The 18,891-nt window shown below is 36.8% G+C and overlaps 1 protein-coding gene across 2 annotated transcripts in view; it reads right to left on the reverse strand.

The window, feature by feature from the left end:
* Positions 1-615: 615 nt before the first annotated feature.
* Positions 616-18,891, reverse strand: part of LOC131430134 (calcium/calmodulin-dependent protein kinase kinase 1) — a 374,604-nt gene continuing 356,328 nt past the window's right edge. Inside the window, exons 5-10 of one of the 2 annotated variants that reach the window (XM_058594856.1) lie at positions 14,064-14,506; positions 13,201-13,493; positions 7,753-7,926; positions 7,507-7,687; positions 6,734-7,442; positions 616-6,666 (exon numbers count right to left, since the gene is read on the reverse strand). In XM_058594856.1, the coding sequence (XP_058450839.1) occupies positions 6,519-6,666; positions 6,734-7,442; positions 7,507-7,687; positions 7,753-7,926; positions 13,201-13,493; positions 14,064-14,506 (1,948 nt within the window). In that variant the 3' untranslated portion in view covers positions 616-6,518. Of the gene's footprint in view, positions 6,667-6,733; positions 7,443-7,506; positions 7,688-7,752; positions 7,927-13,200; positions 14,507-18,891 lie in introns of both variants that reach the window. The other variant, XM_058594855.1, reaches the window with a different exon arrangement.

Below are 18,891 nucleotides of genomic sequence, written 5' to 3' on the forward strand. Positions count from 1 at the left end.
ACGACTTCTACCCATGATTCGAAGCCACAAGGATCCTGTTGTCTTCTGGCCAGATCTTGCTTCTTGCCACTACTCGAAATCAACAGTAGAATGACATACTACCAAAAATGTCACTTTCATCCCAAAAGACATGAATCCACAAAATTGCCCACAACTTCGACCGATTGAGGAATTTTGGGCATTAACGAAGGCACATCTTAGGAAACATGTTTCGGCAGCCGAAACCATTCAACAGTTCGAGAAATATTGGAAAAAATTGTCAAAACTTGTCGCCAAGAAGTCTGTACGGAATTTAATGAGAAACGTTCGCAGGAAGGTGCGCCAGCTAGTCTACAATGGCTAAGTAGCAAATGTTCAGAATTATATTCTGTTGTTGTAGTCTGTATTATCAGTATATCGAATAAACTTTTGAATTATTTACAGCGAAATGAAAGTGCGTCCATACTTTCTGGGACAGTCTTTAATATTCATTGTTTTCTGATATAGTATAACATGGATAAGGGGTTTTTATGAATCAATGTATGAGATTTTGAACTAATTAAAAATATCGGTATGGTAGACTATTTCACTTGCAGTTAAATTCGGATATGTAAACAGTAAAGTGAAACGTCAAGGTGAAATAAAACTGGTGTAATATATTTTCAAATTTCTCCGATGATGAAGCAATGCTATTTCAAAATGTTATTTCCTCATAAAGTACTACAATTAACTTGGAATAGGTGAAATTAATTTCAGAAATGAGTAAATAAAACTATTAAAAATTTTAACATTGCACTAACATTTTCAATAATTATAAGTAACATTAGATCACATTGTTCAATTATTTTCTTGCTTTTGTCAGCAATGTTATTTCACGGGCAAGCTTCCAAGAACCATTGCTGGCTATAAAGATTTCGGGTTGGGTTCTCTCCGCGCTGACTTCAACTCCGATCGATTTTGCATTGCAATCTTTTGAATGGAAAATGAAATCGGTAGATTTTTCCTGTCAGAGTTAACGGAAAATATCTTCTTATCGCAAGAAGAGCCCACTAGATTCTATGGTTACTTCTGATTGTTGATTTGAATGTTTAGAAAGAAAATCAGATGAGAAAGTTTCTGTAGAAACTTGGCAATATATGGTTTACTACCTTTAAGTTGTGAACCGCACTTAAATTTTTTTCACTTTTAATTAAAATTTGACGGCTTACTTTTCTGATTTATTCACATGCAAATATTAGGATTGTTAATTTGAAGTTGGGAACCATACCTTTCAATTTAAATTTGACAACTCAGCTATTAATTTCTGCGCTGTCAAAAGTAGTCTTGATATAGTTTTGCTTGTTCCAACTGTTATGCAAAACGATAGATAGTTCTCTAATAAACAAATTTTACAAGGATGTTTGTTTTCTGTTGCTAAAACTTCACACAGCCGCATGGTCCCACATTATCTCCCAGACGGACTGAGTAAACAATTGTTTCTCTAGTGCTCGTTCTTGAGTACTCGATCAACCCATTATAAATGTCATTGAATTTTTGCTCTCTCCATGGATGTATTAGTGTAAAACTTGCCATTTTAATACACTCCTGTAAGAGGATTGGACGATACTAACCAAGGTAAACTGCGCAGAGCTGTACTTCGGAACGAATAAGTGCAAAATCAGAAGGAAGAACAATAAAACGAGTTGTTAATTCAGACTATTTCTCTTACAATTCCGTGTTCGTTTCAATCGGCTCGGTTACGAAATTCATTTTGGATTTGATTCAGAGTTCATTTCATAAAATTTCTGAAATATGCTAATCCACACAGTTCCTACGTAACTTTCCTAAACTCCCTTACAATCCCGTATACCCGTCAAACTCACACAATCCCTCCTTTATTTTTTTTTTATTTTTTTTTATATCATTTATTTTACCCCGGCTTTAACCATTTTGGTCGTTCACCGGGTTTCCCTCCTTTATATTTACTAACCCCGGTTAATGCACTTTGGACTGTGATAAAGTTTAGAGGGATTTGTTCCTAGTGTTGAAATTAAAGGATGAACGGGTTTTTAACTAATTTTACGTACTCGAAAAGAAATCTTGAAGGTTTTGATTAATTTTGATTTTTTATTAATCTCAAACAATCCCACGCTGTCTGTGCGACGGACTGAGCAATGAATTCTTATTGGAATACATGAATAACCGGTTGACAGTGAAAATAAAAATATCACTGAAATTGTGCGCTCTTTATGAATATGTTACCATAAAAGTCAGGTTATCCACTCGCATTCGACGGGTAGATTTCCCTCCAGACAACGGGATATGTCAGTCAAAAATTTTTGCGTTATTCTTTCACAATTCCTACCCCTTTCCCGTAGAGAATTTCGCCTAGCGATTATTACCGGTTCGGTTTCGGCCGGATTATTGCCATACAAGACTGACAGAATCTACAGTTGAGCGCCTCTGGTTTTATTTTGTTCCATAAGAAGAATATATGAAGAGAGACTAGCTTTCTCACTACCAAACATGATATGTAATTTTTCATCTCTCAAAATACCCATATTTCAATCTCATTTACCTTGCCTCAAGACTCGTTTTTTGTATGTACATGCAGGATTGACGAATATCAAATTATGTCGAACAAAATAAAGAAGGAAGAGTAATTCCGCCTGAGCAATTTTGACAGCAGCTGGAATACAGCCAGACTTCTGCCCGTTGTTAGAATTCCTTACAAACGGGTAGCGGCATGGATGATGCGATTTCTAAGGTAGACTTTTTTGTTGGCATCCAGTAAATTATAACAGTTTATGCACGGAACCACCCGCGATCCCATTTCAACCAGAATATTATTTGATTTTCTGAATTCGATTGGTTAAAATTTGGTACAACTAATCGATTGTTGTTTTAACTAAACTGTCATTTTTGTTTTTCGATTAGCAGAAACGATGGTTGAAACAACTAATTCAACTGTTTGAGAAAAAAAGCTGTCAATTAGTGAGGACACATACCTTTCAATTTCAACAAATATTTTAGTTGAAATAACTGGTGTTGTTATTGAAACAAAATTCTGTTAGTTGAAAAATAAATCGGTTTTATTTGTTTGTTTGTTTTGAGATCAGTAAAGATCTAAATTCTAAAAAAATACTTCTGATTCGATCGGAAATGATTGATGTAGAAAAACGTTTTTAATCAGCAAAAGTGCCCGGAGGGGCGGATAAATTAGCGAAATTATTGAATTTACCTAAAATGATGCCTTCAAACGGTTGAACTAAAGTTATGCACTGATAATTTTAGTCAATTTAACCCTTCGCTCCTGTTACTTTTATAAATTAAATTCATGTTATTGCTAATGCATGAACATCATCATCGGTATCAAACAGCTGGAAGTAAAACAGTCTGCTGAAAGTAAATAATGATCGAATTTGAAGCATAAAATTTTTGCGCATACCTGAAAGATTACGAGATGATCATTCATTAACATTTTCTAATTTGTCACCAAATTTTTCATCTCAAACGAGGTTAACTTTATCACAACACCGCTGTTAGATAAACACTTGTTATCATAAAATTCTCAAATCGAATGAATACAATTTCACCAAACGCTTTAACCATCGATGTTGTTTTCATTGACATTTTGAAGCGACGCGAACAGATTTCAACTAAAAAAGTTGTTGATTTTGCATTGCGATTATTGTTTTGCTTTCAACTGTCTCCGGCATTTGACAGCATTCAGAACAACATATTTTTCAACTACTTGAATATATGCAAATCGAAAACCATTTTGGTTAAATCAAAAAGAAATTAGTTAAATCAACTATCGCAAAAATCAAAAACTGCGATATCGCAATTTAATGATCGAAGGGTTCTCCGTGTGCTGCAATTTTAGGAAGAACTGCTCATTTACTAGTGCTATATATCCGAAAACTTGAAAATAAAAATGTATATATAGAGTTATATGAAATTTTTATTTCTTATTTCACTAAAAATCGGCACGAAAATGTGCAAAACTAGAGAAGAAAACGAACTGACAATGCAATTCACATTTTCTCACTCAATTCCGACAGATTTCCGAACCAATGGGTTGGAGGCGAATTTAATTCGGAGTCTGCATTGATTCAGATTTCATACTGAATTCTGATAACATGGGGAACTGCACATGTGGGCAATATCGATCTGCTTAGCTGTGACATAAAACCGTTCTATGGGACATAATTGCTAAAGTGTCAAATTTTATCAGAAAGTTAAAATGATGAATGAAACGATTCACAACCTAAGTGCAATAATTGATATTAAAAACGGTTCCTGGGAAAGGAAAAAACACAACTCATTATTTCTATATAAATTGTCGATAAAATACAATACATTTAATAGTCTTGCCAACATCATAGAATATGAGAAAGAGGGGATCAGCCGATCGTTTTGCTGTCACTTTATTTGATATGAACCGTATCCGAGAATCAGGACAGAAAAAGAAAGCACTATCGTTTTTAATACAATCCACATTGTTTGCTTTGCGTACACATAACATGGTATATTAGTAAGTATTTTACCAATAGAAAAATTACTGACAATTGTAAATATTCAAAACATTTCAGTTTATTTGTGTACATCAAATGTAATTTAACCGGGTAAAATATGTTTTAAACTGAAACAGTCTTTGTATATTGATGCTAATTGGGATTTAACTATTTCTTATTTGTGCATTTGTTCGTAAAGCCATGCGTAACAAAATTTACCGACAGTATGTGAAGCAACACTGAATAATTAGATTTGTTTTCAATTTCAGATAAGAATTACTAAATATGTTATCCATGCTGAAAGCATAAATTAATTACCTTTTTATTCCATTTTTTCTGATAATTATGTAATTTAATTTCTTTAAAATTAAATCAACTCAACGTAACGTTTTCTCATGTTTCTAACGCGGCGTACTTTCCTTATTTTCCAAGATACTATTAAAGTCTTGCTCCGTTTACTAGTTCTAGAATGATTTTTAAATATTGTTGACTTGCAGTCGGGATATTTCTAACATTTCAGGGGTTTAGTTAATGTGGGGAATTTAGTAAGCATCTGTCCTTTATCTTTCATGATATGCGTAGATATTTTTTCCAAATCAGAAGAGCCAAATAGTTGTATGTTTTCTAGGTTTTGGTTGATGCGCCCTTTGTTTATTAATTTTAATCTTTTTTTTTACTATAAATAATAGCAACGATTTGCTAGCATGCATATCAATATGGAATCAACAATCACGGAGGTTTCTAGCATTTGACATTTAATTTCTGCTCGTTGTATTGACTCTATCAGTTTTCGGAATGTTTTTGTTTTGCTTTACGCAAACAAGTTATCGATAGTAATAGGTATGAAAGTGTCGTAGTGGAGAGTGCTGTTTTACAGTTAGAGGTTATTTTAAAAAGATCACGAAAGTACCGTTGAGTTCAGGCGTTTAGTGCAGGTAGTTAGGAACATACTAAACAGAATGGTCCCGATTTGTGTATGTCAAAACACCAAAATTATCAACATTTGAAGTCCATCGGTTGGAAATGTTTTCATATTAAAGCTCACATGGCTGGAAATCTATCATCATGGGTTATTTGTTGTTGTTCAATTGGTTTACACTAACTCGCTATGTAGAAATTTGGTAATGTGAGTAATGCGAAAAACTATCTTCTGCTACATGTAATATAATATGAAAGTTTGTTCCTCATAAGATTTAATAAAAGAGTTACTAACTCGCTATAATTTTCATGTATTGATATATGTCTTGCTATTCTTTTTTTTTGGCCAAACTCATATTTTGTTATGACAAGTATTATTTTGACATTAGTAAGTAATAAAGCGTATTTCTTCTGAATTTGCGACACCAGCCACTTGAGCAGGTGTCGTATATAATATCGAGCCGTTCTAAATTACATATTCAATTTTTGGTCAAAAGGGTGAGTATAGTTTTTCACTGTATTAAAAACGTTCTTCTTAGCATATTACATATTAAAAAGAGCAAAAACTGTAAAATATGTACATACATTTTCTCTCATTTGCATTTGTTTTGTGCTTTGTACAGTTAAAAATGCGATCAAAGCTATTCTTTACGCTCAAATTTTCTGTTGATAACTGCTAGATTAGAAAAACTGTCAAAATTCTGTATACACACTAAGTACGGATAAAATTCGATTATTTAAAAGTAGGAAATTCCATACATGTAACATTTCCCACGAACAGACGGAATAATGTCTATTTAAGTCACACACGAAACGAAATGAAACTTTGAACATATCACGTTGATTGTACAGTCGAATTCGAATATTTCTTGCGCGATTGTTTCCATGCATAAATCTTTGGAAATTTCAGTATAAGTGGAAATGATTAACAACTATGTAGAAGAGAAATTCTAGGTATGCTAGCTCTAGTAATTTCTAGAAAAAGAGAAATTGAAAATACAATATAAGCAGTTTCTAGAGTAGGTGAGACAAAGGTTCACTGCACTAAGCTGTATTATTTAGTTAAGCTGTGGCGTCATCAGTTATCATTTGCTCGGTTTTTGGGTTGAGCTTTTCCGGAGATTCTTAGGATACGGGATTATCTGGGTCAGGTTGAGGAGCTGGCGAATCACTAGTTGGAGGTTTACTGGGCGATTGTATTTCTTCCGGACTGGTAGATGAACTGGATACACCTTCTGTTACGGATGGTAGAAGAGATTCGCTCGAAGGTTGTCTGAAAAAGAAGGAAAATAATTTTCATATTCATCTTTACAACGCGAATTATGTTGTTTGTCACAAACCTTTCAGAAGTATGATAGTCACCCGGTGCGGAGTTGGACCGACCGGATCGACTGAATCGTTCGATTTTCGATCCTGCTATCTGTTGTACTTGGCCGGAAATTGTTCTCATAAATGGGTTCAAAAACGAGTGTTTCTTCAGCATCGTTTTAATCAGTATCAGCGTATCCAGTTTCGGTATGCTCTTCACGACGCTGGTCATATCTTCGTCGTTTATTTGAACCAATCGACAATTCTCTTCTTCGGTTGGTAGTATATGCAGTCCAAATTTCGTAACCCAGCAGTGTTCCTTGATCTGAGGAAGTGTCATTCGAAGCTGAGGATCCTTGTCCAACATGCCGGTGATTAAATCCCGTAGTTCTTGACTGATTGTACTGGTAGGAGGAAATTGCAGGGGTTCATTTTTTATCTTTTCATACACACCAGGAACCGACACAGCAATGAAAGGAACATTTCCGTGGACTAGAGCATACAGGGTGGCACCCAACGCCCAAATATCGGCCGCCTTTCCATTGTAAACAAGCTGGCCTGGAAGTAGTGTTTCAGGCGCCCTGAAAGCAGGTGTCCCTGCTGTAGATCCATTATTCATGGCAGCATCTTCACCGAGGAACTCATTACAAACACCCAAATCTGCCACTTTTACGTTACCCGTATCAGAGAGCAAAAGATTGGCTGGCTTCAGATCACCATGGATGATTCGCTGATAGTGTACTGCAAAAGTGTTAAAACCAATATAAAATATGTATCAAACATTTCTGGACGAGCGAGATATTACAATATTCAACTCCCAATATCACATCTCGGAAAATATTCCAAGCACGTTCTTCACAGAGTGGATTGTCAGTCGGTATGCTGAGAACTTCTCCATGTTGCACCAGTTCGAACACCAGATAGAGTGAATCTTCCAATGGATCATCCAACACTTCGACTAGTTTTACCACATTGGGGTGATCCAACTAGAATGTAATAGGCAAGTTTTAACATACAATTTTACTCCGATTCAATCGTAACCAACTGTTACCTTCTTCAGTACTGCAATTTCTCTATAGACTCGATCCAGAGGGGACGTTCCGCGTTTTGGACCTCGGCGCATGAGACCGGCCTTGCGAAGCAGTTTGCGCTTGGACAATATCTTCATGGCGTAATGTGTTGAGTCTTCTTCAGAATAGGCCAGCTTCACAAGTCCGTATGAACCCTGAAAACGAGACAAATATAGTGCGACTGTAGTGGGACTAGATATCAACTAAACATAGATAGATACATCCATGTTTAACATACGGCATACTATCTAATTCTGATTGTTTTAGCTCAACACTGGTTGTTACTTGAAATAGTTAGATGAAACAATATGTTTTACTCTTGTTAAGACGTAGAGCCGCCTTGTGCTAGTTTTAAATTTGACCAGTATCTAACGAGGAAAACAGATTGGAAAATCTGATGACATACGAATATAACTATGAAATAAAAACCGTGAAAAGCAACCGCCGGGACGAAACTCGAACCGCAGCTAGCTCTTATTGGAGAAATCGTTTTACCAATTAAATTACCCTGTATGTGAAACACACGAAAAAACAGTCTAATTGGATAGAAGAACCGAGCATGTTCAGCTTTGCACGGACGCCAAGAAGTTCAATTATAGCAAAGACATCATATTAACAAGATATTCAGCTCTCACATTTCCCGAGCAAATAATTGGCAACATCCTTTTTTGCGAGCATGGCGCCCTCAGGTGAGTCCTCATCGAATATCGTACATAGAAGTAGGGGAGAGAAATACCAAATTCGTGTGTGCCAAAATAGCAGCACTGCGCACCTATACACTCAAATAAAAATTCACGTTCGATTCACTTGAAAAATCACGTAGAATGGTTTCAAATGTCAAATTGAATATTTTACGTGACGAAAATGAATGTTATACGAACATCCCCTAAAATGAATAGAGTCATCACATAAAGTTTACGTGAATTGACCAAACGTCAAACAATCTACGTGAATTTTCAGTGTGAAAAACCCGATTTTGAAAATGGCGAGCAGTGGCCCTCGAAGTGTAAGTAGTGTAAATATTTGTGAGAAAAGTTATTTAATTACAATTTTTTTACTCCATCGACCGGACCATTCTAGTATGAAAGTTTCCATATGTTCAACTGGACCGAGTGCCTGCGTGAGTCCGGAAGTTTACCCGTTCCTGCCGAATGCTTCAAACAGACCGTCGGTATGAAGCTAGAGACACTGGAACCATGTAATGCGACTTCAACCTGCATCGGTAGTGTTGTGGGAGTTCTTGGATCTCGACTTCGGCTTCGGTTAGATGGCAGTGACAACGATTTCTGGAGGCTTGTCGATTTGAGATACCACGACGTTATTAGTGGCTTTTTAAGCCATTGGAATTATATGACAATTTTCTGAAATAAATGTTTTATATTTCATGGCATTTTGCATTTTATAGATTTATATCAAAATCTGAAATCTCCCTTTCGACTTTATCCAATATATAAAATAGTAATTTTCTGGTATCTAAATTTGATATGAACTGATAGATAAATGCAATATGAACAGTACATTACATTTTACCTATGAAACACGTAACTTTTACTGGATAATGCATTAAACAGCTTTTAAATGCCAGTCCATTAAAACCTACGTGAAAAGTGGGGTGGAAAATATTCACATAACTTTTCACGTAACTATAATATGATTATTATTTTGAGTGTACAATTGACATGATATGTTGAATGTGATGCCGTGCTATGGCGTTGCTGGGCTGAAAATTGATTTCGCTCCAAGCTAACAGGGTCTGATTATAGTCATATATCTACGGCGAATCCTCTGCCAGCAATCACTACACTTTGTCTCACAAGTGTTAGCATCTCGGGAGAAAACAGGTATCGTGAGTGTTTTCGTTTTACCTGAAATAATGGTGATTAATTTGAAAAGTTGGAAATGGAGCGCCGTGTGAGTTGAAACCGAGAAATCGAAATATTACTGCAGCAACGTGAAAAGATGCCATTTATCTTCCAAAAAATCTATATTTTATCTAATCCCATGAGAAATGACTGCGTTATGCGATTGAAAATCGATAAAAGAGAGGATGAAGTACATGAAATTTCCGAAATTGAGATTTTTTAAGTCCAGATGTCTCCGTAATGCATGAAACATCGATATCTACGGTTAGTTCGGAACTGGCAAACTTTTTGTATTGAAAATCTTCAAACTTTGACACCCTTATTGTATATGCTCGTGACAAGAATATGCACTCAATTTTCTCGGAGATGGCTCAACCGATTTTCTCAAACTTAGACTCAAATGAAAGAACTTATGGTCACATAAAAAAATCTGATCCGGATCCACATGGTGGTTAGTTTAAAGTTGGTAGTATAAATTCAATTTCATGCGTGTTTTTTTTTCACAAGTTAAGACGTCAATAAGGGTAAATTTATTTAATATCTTGGATAAATTCTTCCAGTTTGTAGATCTTGTTTGTTAGTAGTAATAAATTCTTACTTCGGTAATACCGGTTCAAGTTCCGGAAGTAGTAGTCAAAAATTACAACTGTTCAAATTTGTAGAACTAGTAGGCTATGAAAAATGACTACGGTAATACCAGTCCCGGACTCTGCTTCTAGAAATACAAAAAATAACGACCACAAGCACGCTATGCTTTATATGCTTTCGCATAAAATGGAAATGGTAAAGTTGTCATTACTGGTGTTTCTATCTGTTTTTGTCGCATTTTAGGTACTCTCTTTTGAGGAATCCAATCAGCATGTTCATCACGAAATAGCATGATGGTGATACTTTTGAAATACTCTATGAGTTAGAATAATTTGTGGAGGAATTGATAGAACCTTACAAATGTAGGGGAATAGGGCTATTTGACGGATCCGATTTGTTCACCGTTTGCACCAAACAAATACGATTTAATACTCAGACATTCAGGTGCTTGGTTTTTAAAATGCACTCAATTGTAATAAAATTTGACGAAATTTGTCGAGTCGGTTCTTTTAAGGATCTAGAACAGGAAACTCACCTGAGAACAATAAATTAAGGGTGATTTTTTTTAAAAGATATAAGATTTGATCTAAAAAATAGTATCTCACGAATAATGCCACCGGCCCTTAATCCACACCAAACAGTAAATTTTTTTAGGATGCATTTGTAGCTCTTGCAATGTTTCTGGCTGGTCTACACTCCAGATGCGACAATTTTGCTTGTTGACGTATCCATTCAACCAGAAATGAATATCGTCGTTGAACACAATTCATGATTAAATTATAAACCAAACTGCACAAGTTTGACAATGACACGATTCACGCGTGATCTGTCAGAAACAGTGTTGCCAAAAAGATACCAGCAAAAAAAAATCACCATTTGTAAAGTTTTCTTAAACTTTAGTATTTGGAAATTTGTTAGCTTAATTTTTTAATCATTATTTTACATCCCTAATTTTGTTTGATGGGTTTATGCATCATTTTCGCTGATTCGAAATTAGAAATTGATTAGAAGTAAAGAATAAAATCTGACTAATAGTAAATTGGGATGCATCTCGCATGCCTCACATCAAAACTCTTTCATAGTTTGTTTACACTTCTATACACGCTATTTGACCATCGCTTATGGTTTGAGTTACCATTACTCTAATTTATAAACTCTATTTTTTCATATATGAATTCTCTTGCATTTAATCAAACATTCGAGTGAGAGTTGAGTTTTTGGTTTTTGGTGTCAAAAATCAAAATCAAAGAGTAGTTAGTATTTTTGTTAGTACGGTTGGATAGTTTAAATATGGATTTTCTGTAAGGAAAGCTGAACTACAGTTTCACCATGGCTCTTTCTTCGGTTGCAAAGGAACGTCTAAGTGTAGTTTTTGAGGTTGTGCAACTCAATGCGTTTTCATTCTTGGAATATTCTTATCGACTTTGAGTTTTTCTATGTGGTTTCTAGATCCAGTTTTTTTCCATGAATCATCAATCATAGATGTTTTCAAAAGAATTTAAAAGAAAGGAGATGACATCAACTAGTTAGAGAAAAAATGACAGCCTTCAAAGTTACGCTATTGTTGTCATTTCTAGAACAATGGATTTAAAACAATTTCGTATGTTAAATTATCATTGCTTCTTGATGAAAAAAAATACGGTCAAAGTTCAGCAATCGCTTTAAAAGACTCTGATTCATCGAAAACAACTATTTGTTATTGGTTTGCTGAATTTCATTATGATCGTACAGATACCGTTGATGATGAACGTTCTGGTCGTCCAATTGAGGTGGTAAACCAGAAAACATGAAAAAGTCCACAAATTGATTATGTACAATCGCAAATTAAAATTGCATGAAATAGTTTAAGCCTTAAAAGTATCAGCAGACAGTGTGCTTACAATTATGCATGAAAATTTGGTCGTGCGAAAGCTATTTTCAAAGTGGGTGCCCCGTAGATGAAAAATAACAACGTGGTGATGATTTACAGCAGTATTTGGCCATGTTTACAGGAAATAAATCAGATGCTTTGCTCCGATATGTGACAAAGGATGAAACATGGATCCATTACTTAGCTCTGGAATCAAAACGATCATCATCTGAACCACGTTCGAAGCGTCCAAAGGCACAAAATGAGCAGCTGGAATGGTAATGCATTCAGTATTTTGTGAAGTCAACCCAGGTCTATCGTGGCCAGACGGTACAGCGCAAACTTTCAAACGGAGCGGAACATAATTGCCAGGGAAAGACACAAGCCATATAAAGCTAGTAAATACCTGGCACATCCTTTAGAATTTGGACCGAACAGCGTGCAAAGCGACCATGGTTTCACGAAACACAATGGCTGCTTTTTGCTTGATGATGACAAATAGTCAAACTCGATTATTAGCAGCTTTCCGGTCAAAAGTTTTACATCACGACTGGAAGCGATAATGAGCCGGGAAGATTCAAACTCGTGTTTGTCGACAAGTTTGCGAAGAAGGCCATAATATGTGGCCATTTATCCCATCGTCGAACCTGAGAACCTGTTTTTTCCTATTTGTATGGTTGAGGTTCCTCCGACGAAAATACAAGACAAAATCATGAGCTTGTAAGTTTGTCTAAGAAGATAAATGTAAACTTTCCCGGAATATCTCTCAAACGTTTTAAGCAGAGAAGCTACCTGAATCACTCCTCGTTTAATTAGAATAACTTTCAAAGTTTCTGAATTCAACGATGTTTGAGTCACATCTGGAAGGGTTTTTAGTATCGATAGGATTCTAGAACTAACCATGGAGGGCTGCAGTGCGCTAAGACTCCGCATTAAATATGAACTACTTAATTTCATTAACAGTTCGATTCAAAATGCTATACGCTGAAGAGTTGAAGACGAATAAGAAAAGGTGAAAAAAAGGTTGATGTGAATTTTGCACAAGATGGTTCCCTTACTTTTCTAATAAATTAATGATATTGGAATTCTAGTGAAGCATTAAGTCTAGCAAAGGCTGCCATGTCACTTACCTGCCCGATTTGGTCTAGAAGTTTGTATTGGTTCAACTGCAAGAAGCTGCCCGACTGTTCGATCGAAACTCTTCTTGACTCCCGTAACGGAGCTCGCCGCCGTCCACTTCGTGGGCTTCCGTAAGGACTGTTATAAGGACTGTAAGGTACATTCGGATAGATTGGTCGTGTTTGATCAAGCGTTTGCAACTTCGGTAGCACCCGGCCTCTAAACGATACCCCCGCCGTATTGATGTCCAGCTGGGATTCGCTCCTATTGCTTGCCTCTATCAGATCGTCGTTGTCTACCAGATCTAGAGATTGAGTTTTCGGTAAGATTTTAATGTGCTGAGTCATGAAACGGATACTGTGGGATGTGGCGTTAGTACGACCGGTTGGGGGCTGGTGATGGGGATGGAAGTAATTGGATGGATGGTGCTGCTGGTAGTGAGGGTGGTAGACGGGTGGTTTGCTCGAGCATGTGGCGATAGCAGTGGGGACGACCATGGCGGCAGTGGCAGCCGAGGCAGCAGTGTTAGAGGCTTCCAGCGTTCCACGTGCATGATCGGACAAAGTTGGACTTTCGGTAGTGGTTGAAGGCAAAGGTGGTTCAAAGTTCGGATGACACATATCACACAAGTTCACAGTACGTATAGAGTTGATTCCGTTGGATTTCTGAGCAGGTTGCAGAGTGACAGAATGGTGTCTTTGGTTAGTTGTGTTATTATGGTTGATACTGATGGTTATTAATGGGTTTTCTGGAGTAGTTGTTAGCAACATTGGAGTCACACTAGGTGATGGATTCGTTGTATTTTGGTCACTTGGTTGGTTAGTCGAGGCATTGGTAACATTCAAATTGACGGTTGGTTCTACTGATGTGGTACCTGTTTGCGCCATTTCCTTCTCGTCTGTTTTTTCGCTTCCTACTACTACTGGCCGCGGGTTAACTCTAGGAGAATTGGTTGCTATATTATCTACTTGACTATTCGCTGACTGCTTGTCACTATTGCTATTAAAGCTAAGATTTTCAAAACATGTAAGATCGCTATCTAGGAGATTGTGTTGCTGTTGACTTTGGACGCTTTGCTCAACCACAAAATCGAACAAAAGCGCAGGAGGTGGAGGCGGATCTGGGGGCGTGATAAACTGCAAGCATTTCATGCTAGTGGTATTATTATTATTGTTTAGGAACTTTCTATCCAGATTCACATCCAAGTTTCCACATTTCCGCTCAACGTCTTGTGCTAGTTTTACGTCCGAGGCGCTCTCCATGGAAGGTATCATGTTGTGGGCTAGTGCGGTTCCCTCCATTTCAAGTGCCGGGTGCCTGTAAATAAAACGATAGAAATAATTTCAAAAATATTGTTCAGCTTGATCCAGTACAAAAGTACATAAAAATTGGTAAGTATTTAGAATTAACCCTGCACATAAGGTCAGAAAGTTTTGCTGGCCCAAGTAGCGAACGACCTTAAGCTTAAAATCTCAATAATCGGAAAACAATAGAGAAATAAAAATTATTAAACTCAAATCCATTTCAATGAAGTTATAAGTGAATAATTGTATTTCTCGGGAGATTCATTAAAAGTTTATTCTAAACATTCACAATTCTAAGCTATCACTGTGACAGTGCATTTTGGAAAAATATCAAGATAACTGGCAAGAATTAAGAATACTGTGAATACTCTATTTAACACTTGTTAGAAAAGTTTGCTATTCCAACAACAAACAATACACCTTATAGGCTTATAGCAGAGAGATATTATGAAAATTGTTTGTTGTTACAAACTCGTTTCTTGTTGGTAGGGTATCGATGGAAGCTAAAAAAGGGTATTTCTTATAGTAAAGTATATGATTGAATAATTTGAATGCTTTTAGATCACTAGAATGATTTTCTATCATCATTGAATTCTACTACATCAAGTCATTTTTTTATTATAATTAAATGGTTCTCTACCAATATAGTCCATGTCACGTGGGAGAACAACCGGTCTAATGAGAGTTTGTAGATTAAAATTCATGCGTAGGAGTACCATTCTCGATCGCAAGGCTTTTTCTGAGTAAAAAGAATACACTCCTGTATTTCTCTGTTAGTAATACCGGCGCTCATAAGAGATCCCAAATTCACGAAATCGTCAGTTACCTCGATATCATCGTCGTCTATCAATATTCGTGGTGGGAGGTGTAGCGCTTCTTCTCTAGAGCCTCGAATGTATTCTGTCTGCAACGCATTTGGAGCTAGACTGATCCACCAAGCTTTGGCATTTCGTCAGATGTATGTTTTCATCATCATCTCAATAGTTACGTTTTTAATTTCCGAGTGGCATATACTCCATGTATTGTAATCGTAAGGGTTTCTTCATTATCCGCCACCCCCAAATAACTGTTATTCGCGACAGACATTTAATTCTGCCTATAGTAGGGTTATCACATTCATGCTCGTTCGCACCTTCTCATTCTGCTATTAACTCGGGAGGTGGTCGTATATATTCAAGGTTAATCATCAATAGACACTGGTGGAGGAAGAAGTTAGTGAGCGGCGACCCAAATGCTAAGGCTATTTCACCAAGGGATTGTTTCCTATGAATGAAGAAATCAACATCTTGTTGTAAGAGTCTAGATATTAAACTAAGATCTCGAAAGACATTCCGTTTAACGATATTGGAAAAATGTCGATCTATTTATTCATATATAAGACGACGTCGGCAAATTCTTCGATGTAGAACTCCGCCACCTCAATCCTCCAATAAATAACGTAGGGGTGACCGGGGCTAGTTGGTCGAAGGGGCAGGTTGGCCGAGTGGCTTTTATGAAAGGGCTTATGCGCAAAAGCGACATCTATTGTGATTTTGGTGGAGTATTAGGCCATTCATGTATCGACGTAATTTCAGGTGTTTTTGTGTCGTCGTATGTTCAGGAACCTGTTTATTCTTTTTTCGGCACTTTTGAGTAAATTTAGGTTTTTGTACAGTAATTTGCGTAACGCGATTCAATTATCACCCGAACTCCAGAAAAATTGTACCGCTGAAAAGGGCTTTCAAAACCCTAAGAAATGGTATGATGGATTCCAGTGTTCTCTTATTGCTGTTAGTGTAAATCGTGGTTGTTCTCGGAAACATCCATTGGGGTAGGTTGACCGAGTTTTGTGCGGGGTTGGTTGGAGCAAAGCCTTGGTATTACATTCCTGTAGTGGAATTTGACCTTCTGTTTCAACAGACTTCGCAGCCAATTCAGAGTCTACAGAACCAGGGTTGGTTGGACGAGTTATAAATTTAGTGCATTCGTGAATGCAAACTTTTTTCTCAGTGAACTTAAATGTTACGCTAATATTGATTATTATATGTGTTGTATTCATAGTAAATTAAAATACATATAACATACACATTACTATTCGCTCGGTATTATTATTCCCTTATACATATTACTTACTACCAGTTACTACAGTTTTCTTATGAGGAGTGATATCTGCTCGATTCTCTCTTTGTTCTTTATCTTTCCTGTCATGATTCCAATTGATCTAAGTTGTTTCCACTAATAAACATTTTCCATTGATACATTTTATGTGTTTCACATATTTCATCATACTCGCCCAACCTACCCCGGCCCTGAGGTTAGTTGGCCGATTTTTTTCTCCGCATTTGATTGTTGCTAACCTTTTTCCTGATTTTTCTAGAGTTATGAAAAAATTCATGTGCTTAGAAGATAGGGTAACAGAGGTATTTTGGCCCACTTTAGGATTGATTTTATTTTGGCCCACTTTATAAAAATATCCACCAAATATTATAATATCTTTGAAAACCCCTTCCGCAATAGGTAATTTAATGTGATTAGCTTCAAATTGATGCAAAATGAGTTACTTAACATCGATAAAATCCAATGAAATCGATAAAGTTTGTTAGGTGGGCCAAAATATATGAAGTGGCCAAAATACCTCTGTTACCCTATATCTTCAAGATAGTGTAAACCGTTTATCAAAAAGTCTGAGTCGAGTTCGTGCTTGCATCTCATCAGACACAGTCGCAAATCGTTTACGGTCGAGACAACAGAAACAAAGACAATACAGTGTAGTGAACAATAGAGTGTATGAAATGGGCAAATACGACAAAGCCTGAAACTTGGAATACAAGACCAAATTCAATTTGTATTGATTTCAAGCGCTGCAAAGTTAGACCAGCAGCAAATTTTATACTTCCTAGAAAATACTACCTGCTCAGTTTTCTCCCCTGGAGAATTTGATACCCAGCTGTAGTGCCCATGTAGACAAAGTACCCAAGGTAGATTGTAATGGTCCATGAAGATCGGTAGACTTGGATCTTATAATAGATACTACACCATCATCTGCCAGTTGCCTTAACATGCCTTAAGTTTGCAAGAAACACATTTGCACTTTGCAGCGCTTGAAATCTTACTTAAAGAACGAATGCATCTAGACGCTAATAATGTAAGTGAAATTCAATTCAACAAGGCGTCTAACTGTGTGTACATTATGTTCAAACGTGAAATAGATGCAATTGCATTCGCTTCGGTTAACAACGAGGTGCATAGTGTTGATTATGACAATTTTAAATATAAAATCCCTGTGTACATGGTGGACAATGCAATAGAAGTACGCGTGCATGACCTTCCCCCGCAGGCCACCGATCAGTACGTTCGGGAAAACATCTGGCAGTACGGTGAAGTTCTTTCCATCGAAAGGGAAGTATGGCGGAATTTTTTCCCCGGTATCCGGATTGGCGTGCGAGTGGTACGTATGCAACTACGTAAAGCAATTCCATCTTACATCGTTTATGGTCAAGATGGAATACATCCGTGTAAAACGCAGATTACGTATGAAAATCAACTGGTTACATGTCAGTTTTGTGAACAACCTGCACACTACGGCAAACTTTGCACTGGAACTGCGAAAACAAACAAAACGAACAAAAACAAGGACAACCGCTCAACAACGGAAACTAGTGAATGCAGTGTTCCATGTTTCAAAAACACATTCACCATCTAACCAAACAGCAACTGCAACCAATGTACAACAAGGCGCTTCTATAGTAACTAGCAACGAGATCAAGACTGCGAATAACAAGGAAAACGAAAAGAAGACGGAAATCAACAATGCCACCGATGCGTCAATGGACGAGACGAGCCACGAACAAAGTGCCCCTCAATCCTCGCAGGAGGGAAATGGAAGTTCCTCTCCCCCTAGAAAAAGGGTGACAACGAGATCGAATACAAAAAAAAATTATTCAAAAAGTCGGCTCAATCGGCCACGTAAAGCTTGTACGCAAATAGGCCTGAATAAAAATGTCTTTTGAATAAAAAAAAAGTCTGGTTACAGAAATTCCGAAACGAAAACTCGGCCAACTAGCTCCGGTCTCCCCTATTCCAATCGATCTCTTGCAACTCGCGTGGGCTTTTCCTTAGGTTGCTGCCAGAGTTTAGGTTATACGTCAACACGCGCGTGTGAGTTAGTTACTTTTACGCTGTTACTCACTTTTGTTGCAACTTAAATATCGTGTTCTGATGAAAATAACGAACAATCTTCTGAATGAAACATATTTCATAGGATTCAATAGTGCGTAGGAACTTTTAAAAGTTGTTGCCATAAAAAATGTTTATTTTGAGAAATTTCTGAAATGTGTAAAAACGTCACGTGGTTAATATTGAGACACATGATGTTGAAATAATGATGGAAACATACATCAGATTGAAGGTCGAACCTAG

Source organism: Malaya genurostris, chromosome 2, assembly GCF_030247185.1.
Source record: "Malaya genurostris strain Urasoe2022 chromosome 2, Malgen_1.1, whole genome shotgun sequence".
Lineage (NCBI taxonomy): Eukaryota > Metazoa > Arthropoda > Insecta > Diptera > Culicidae > Malaya > Malaya genurostris.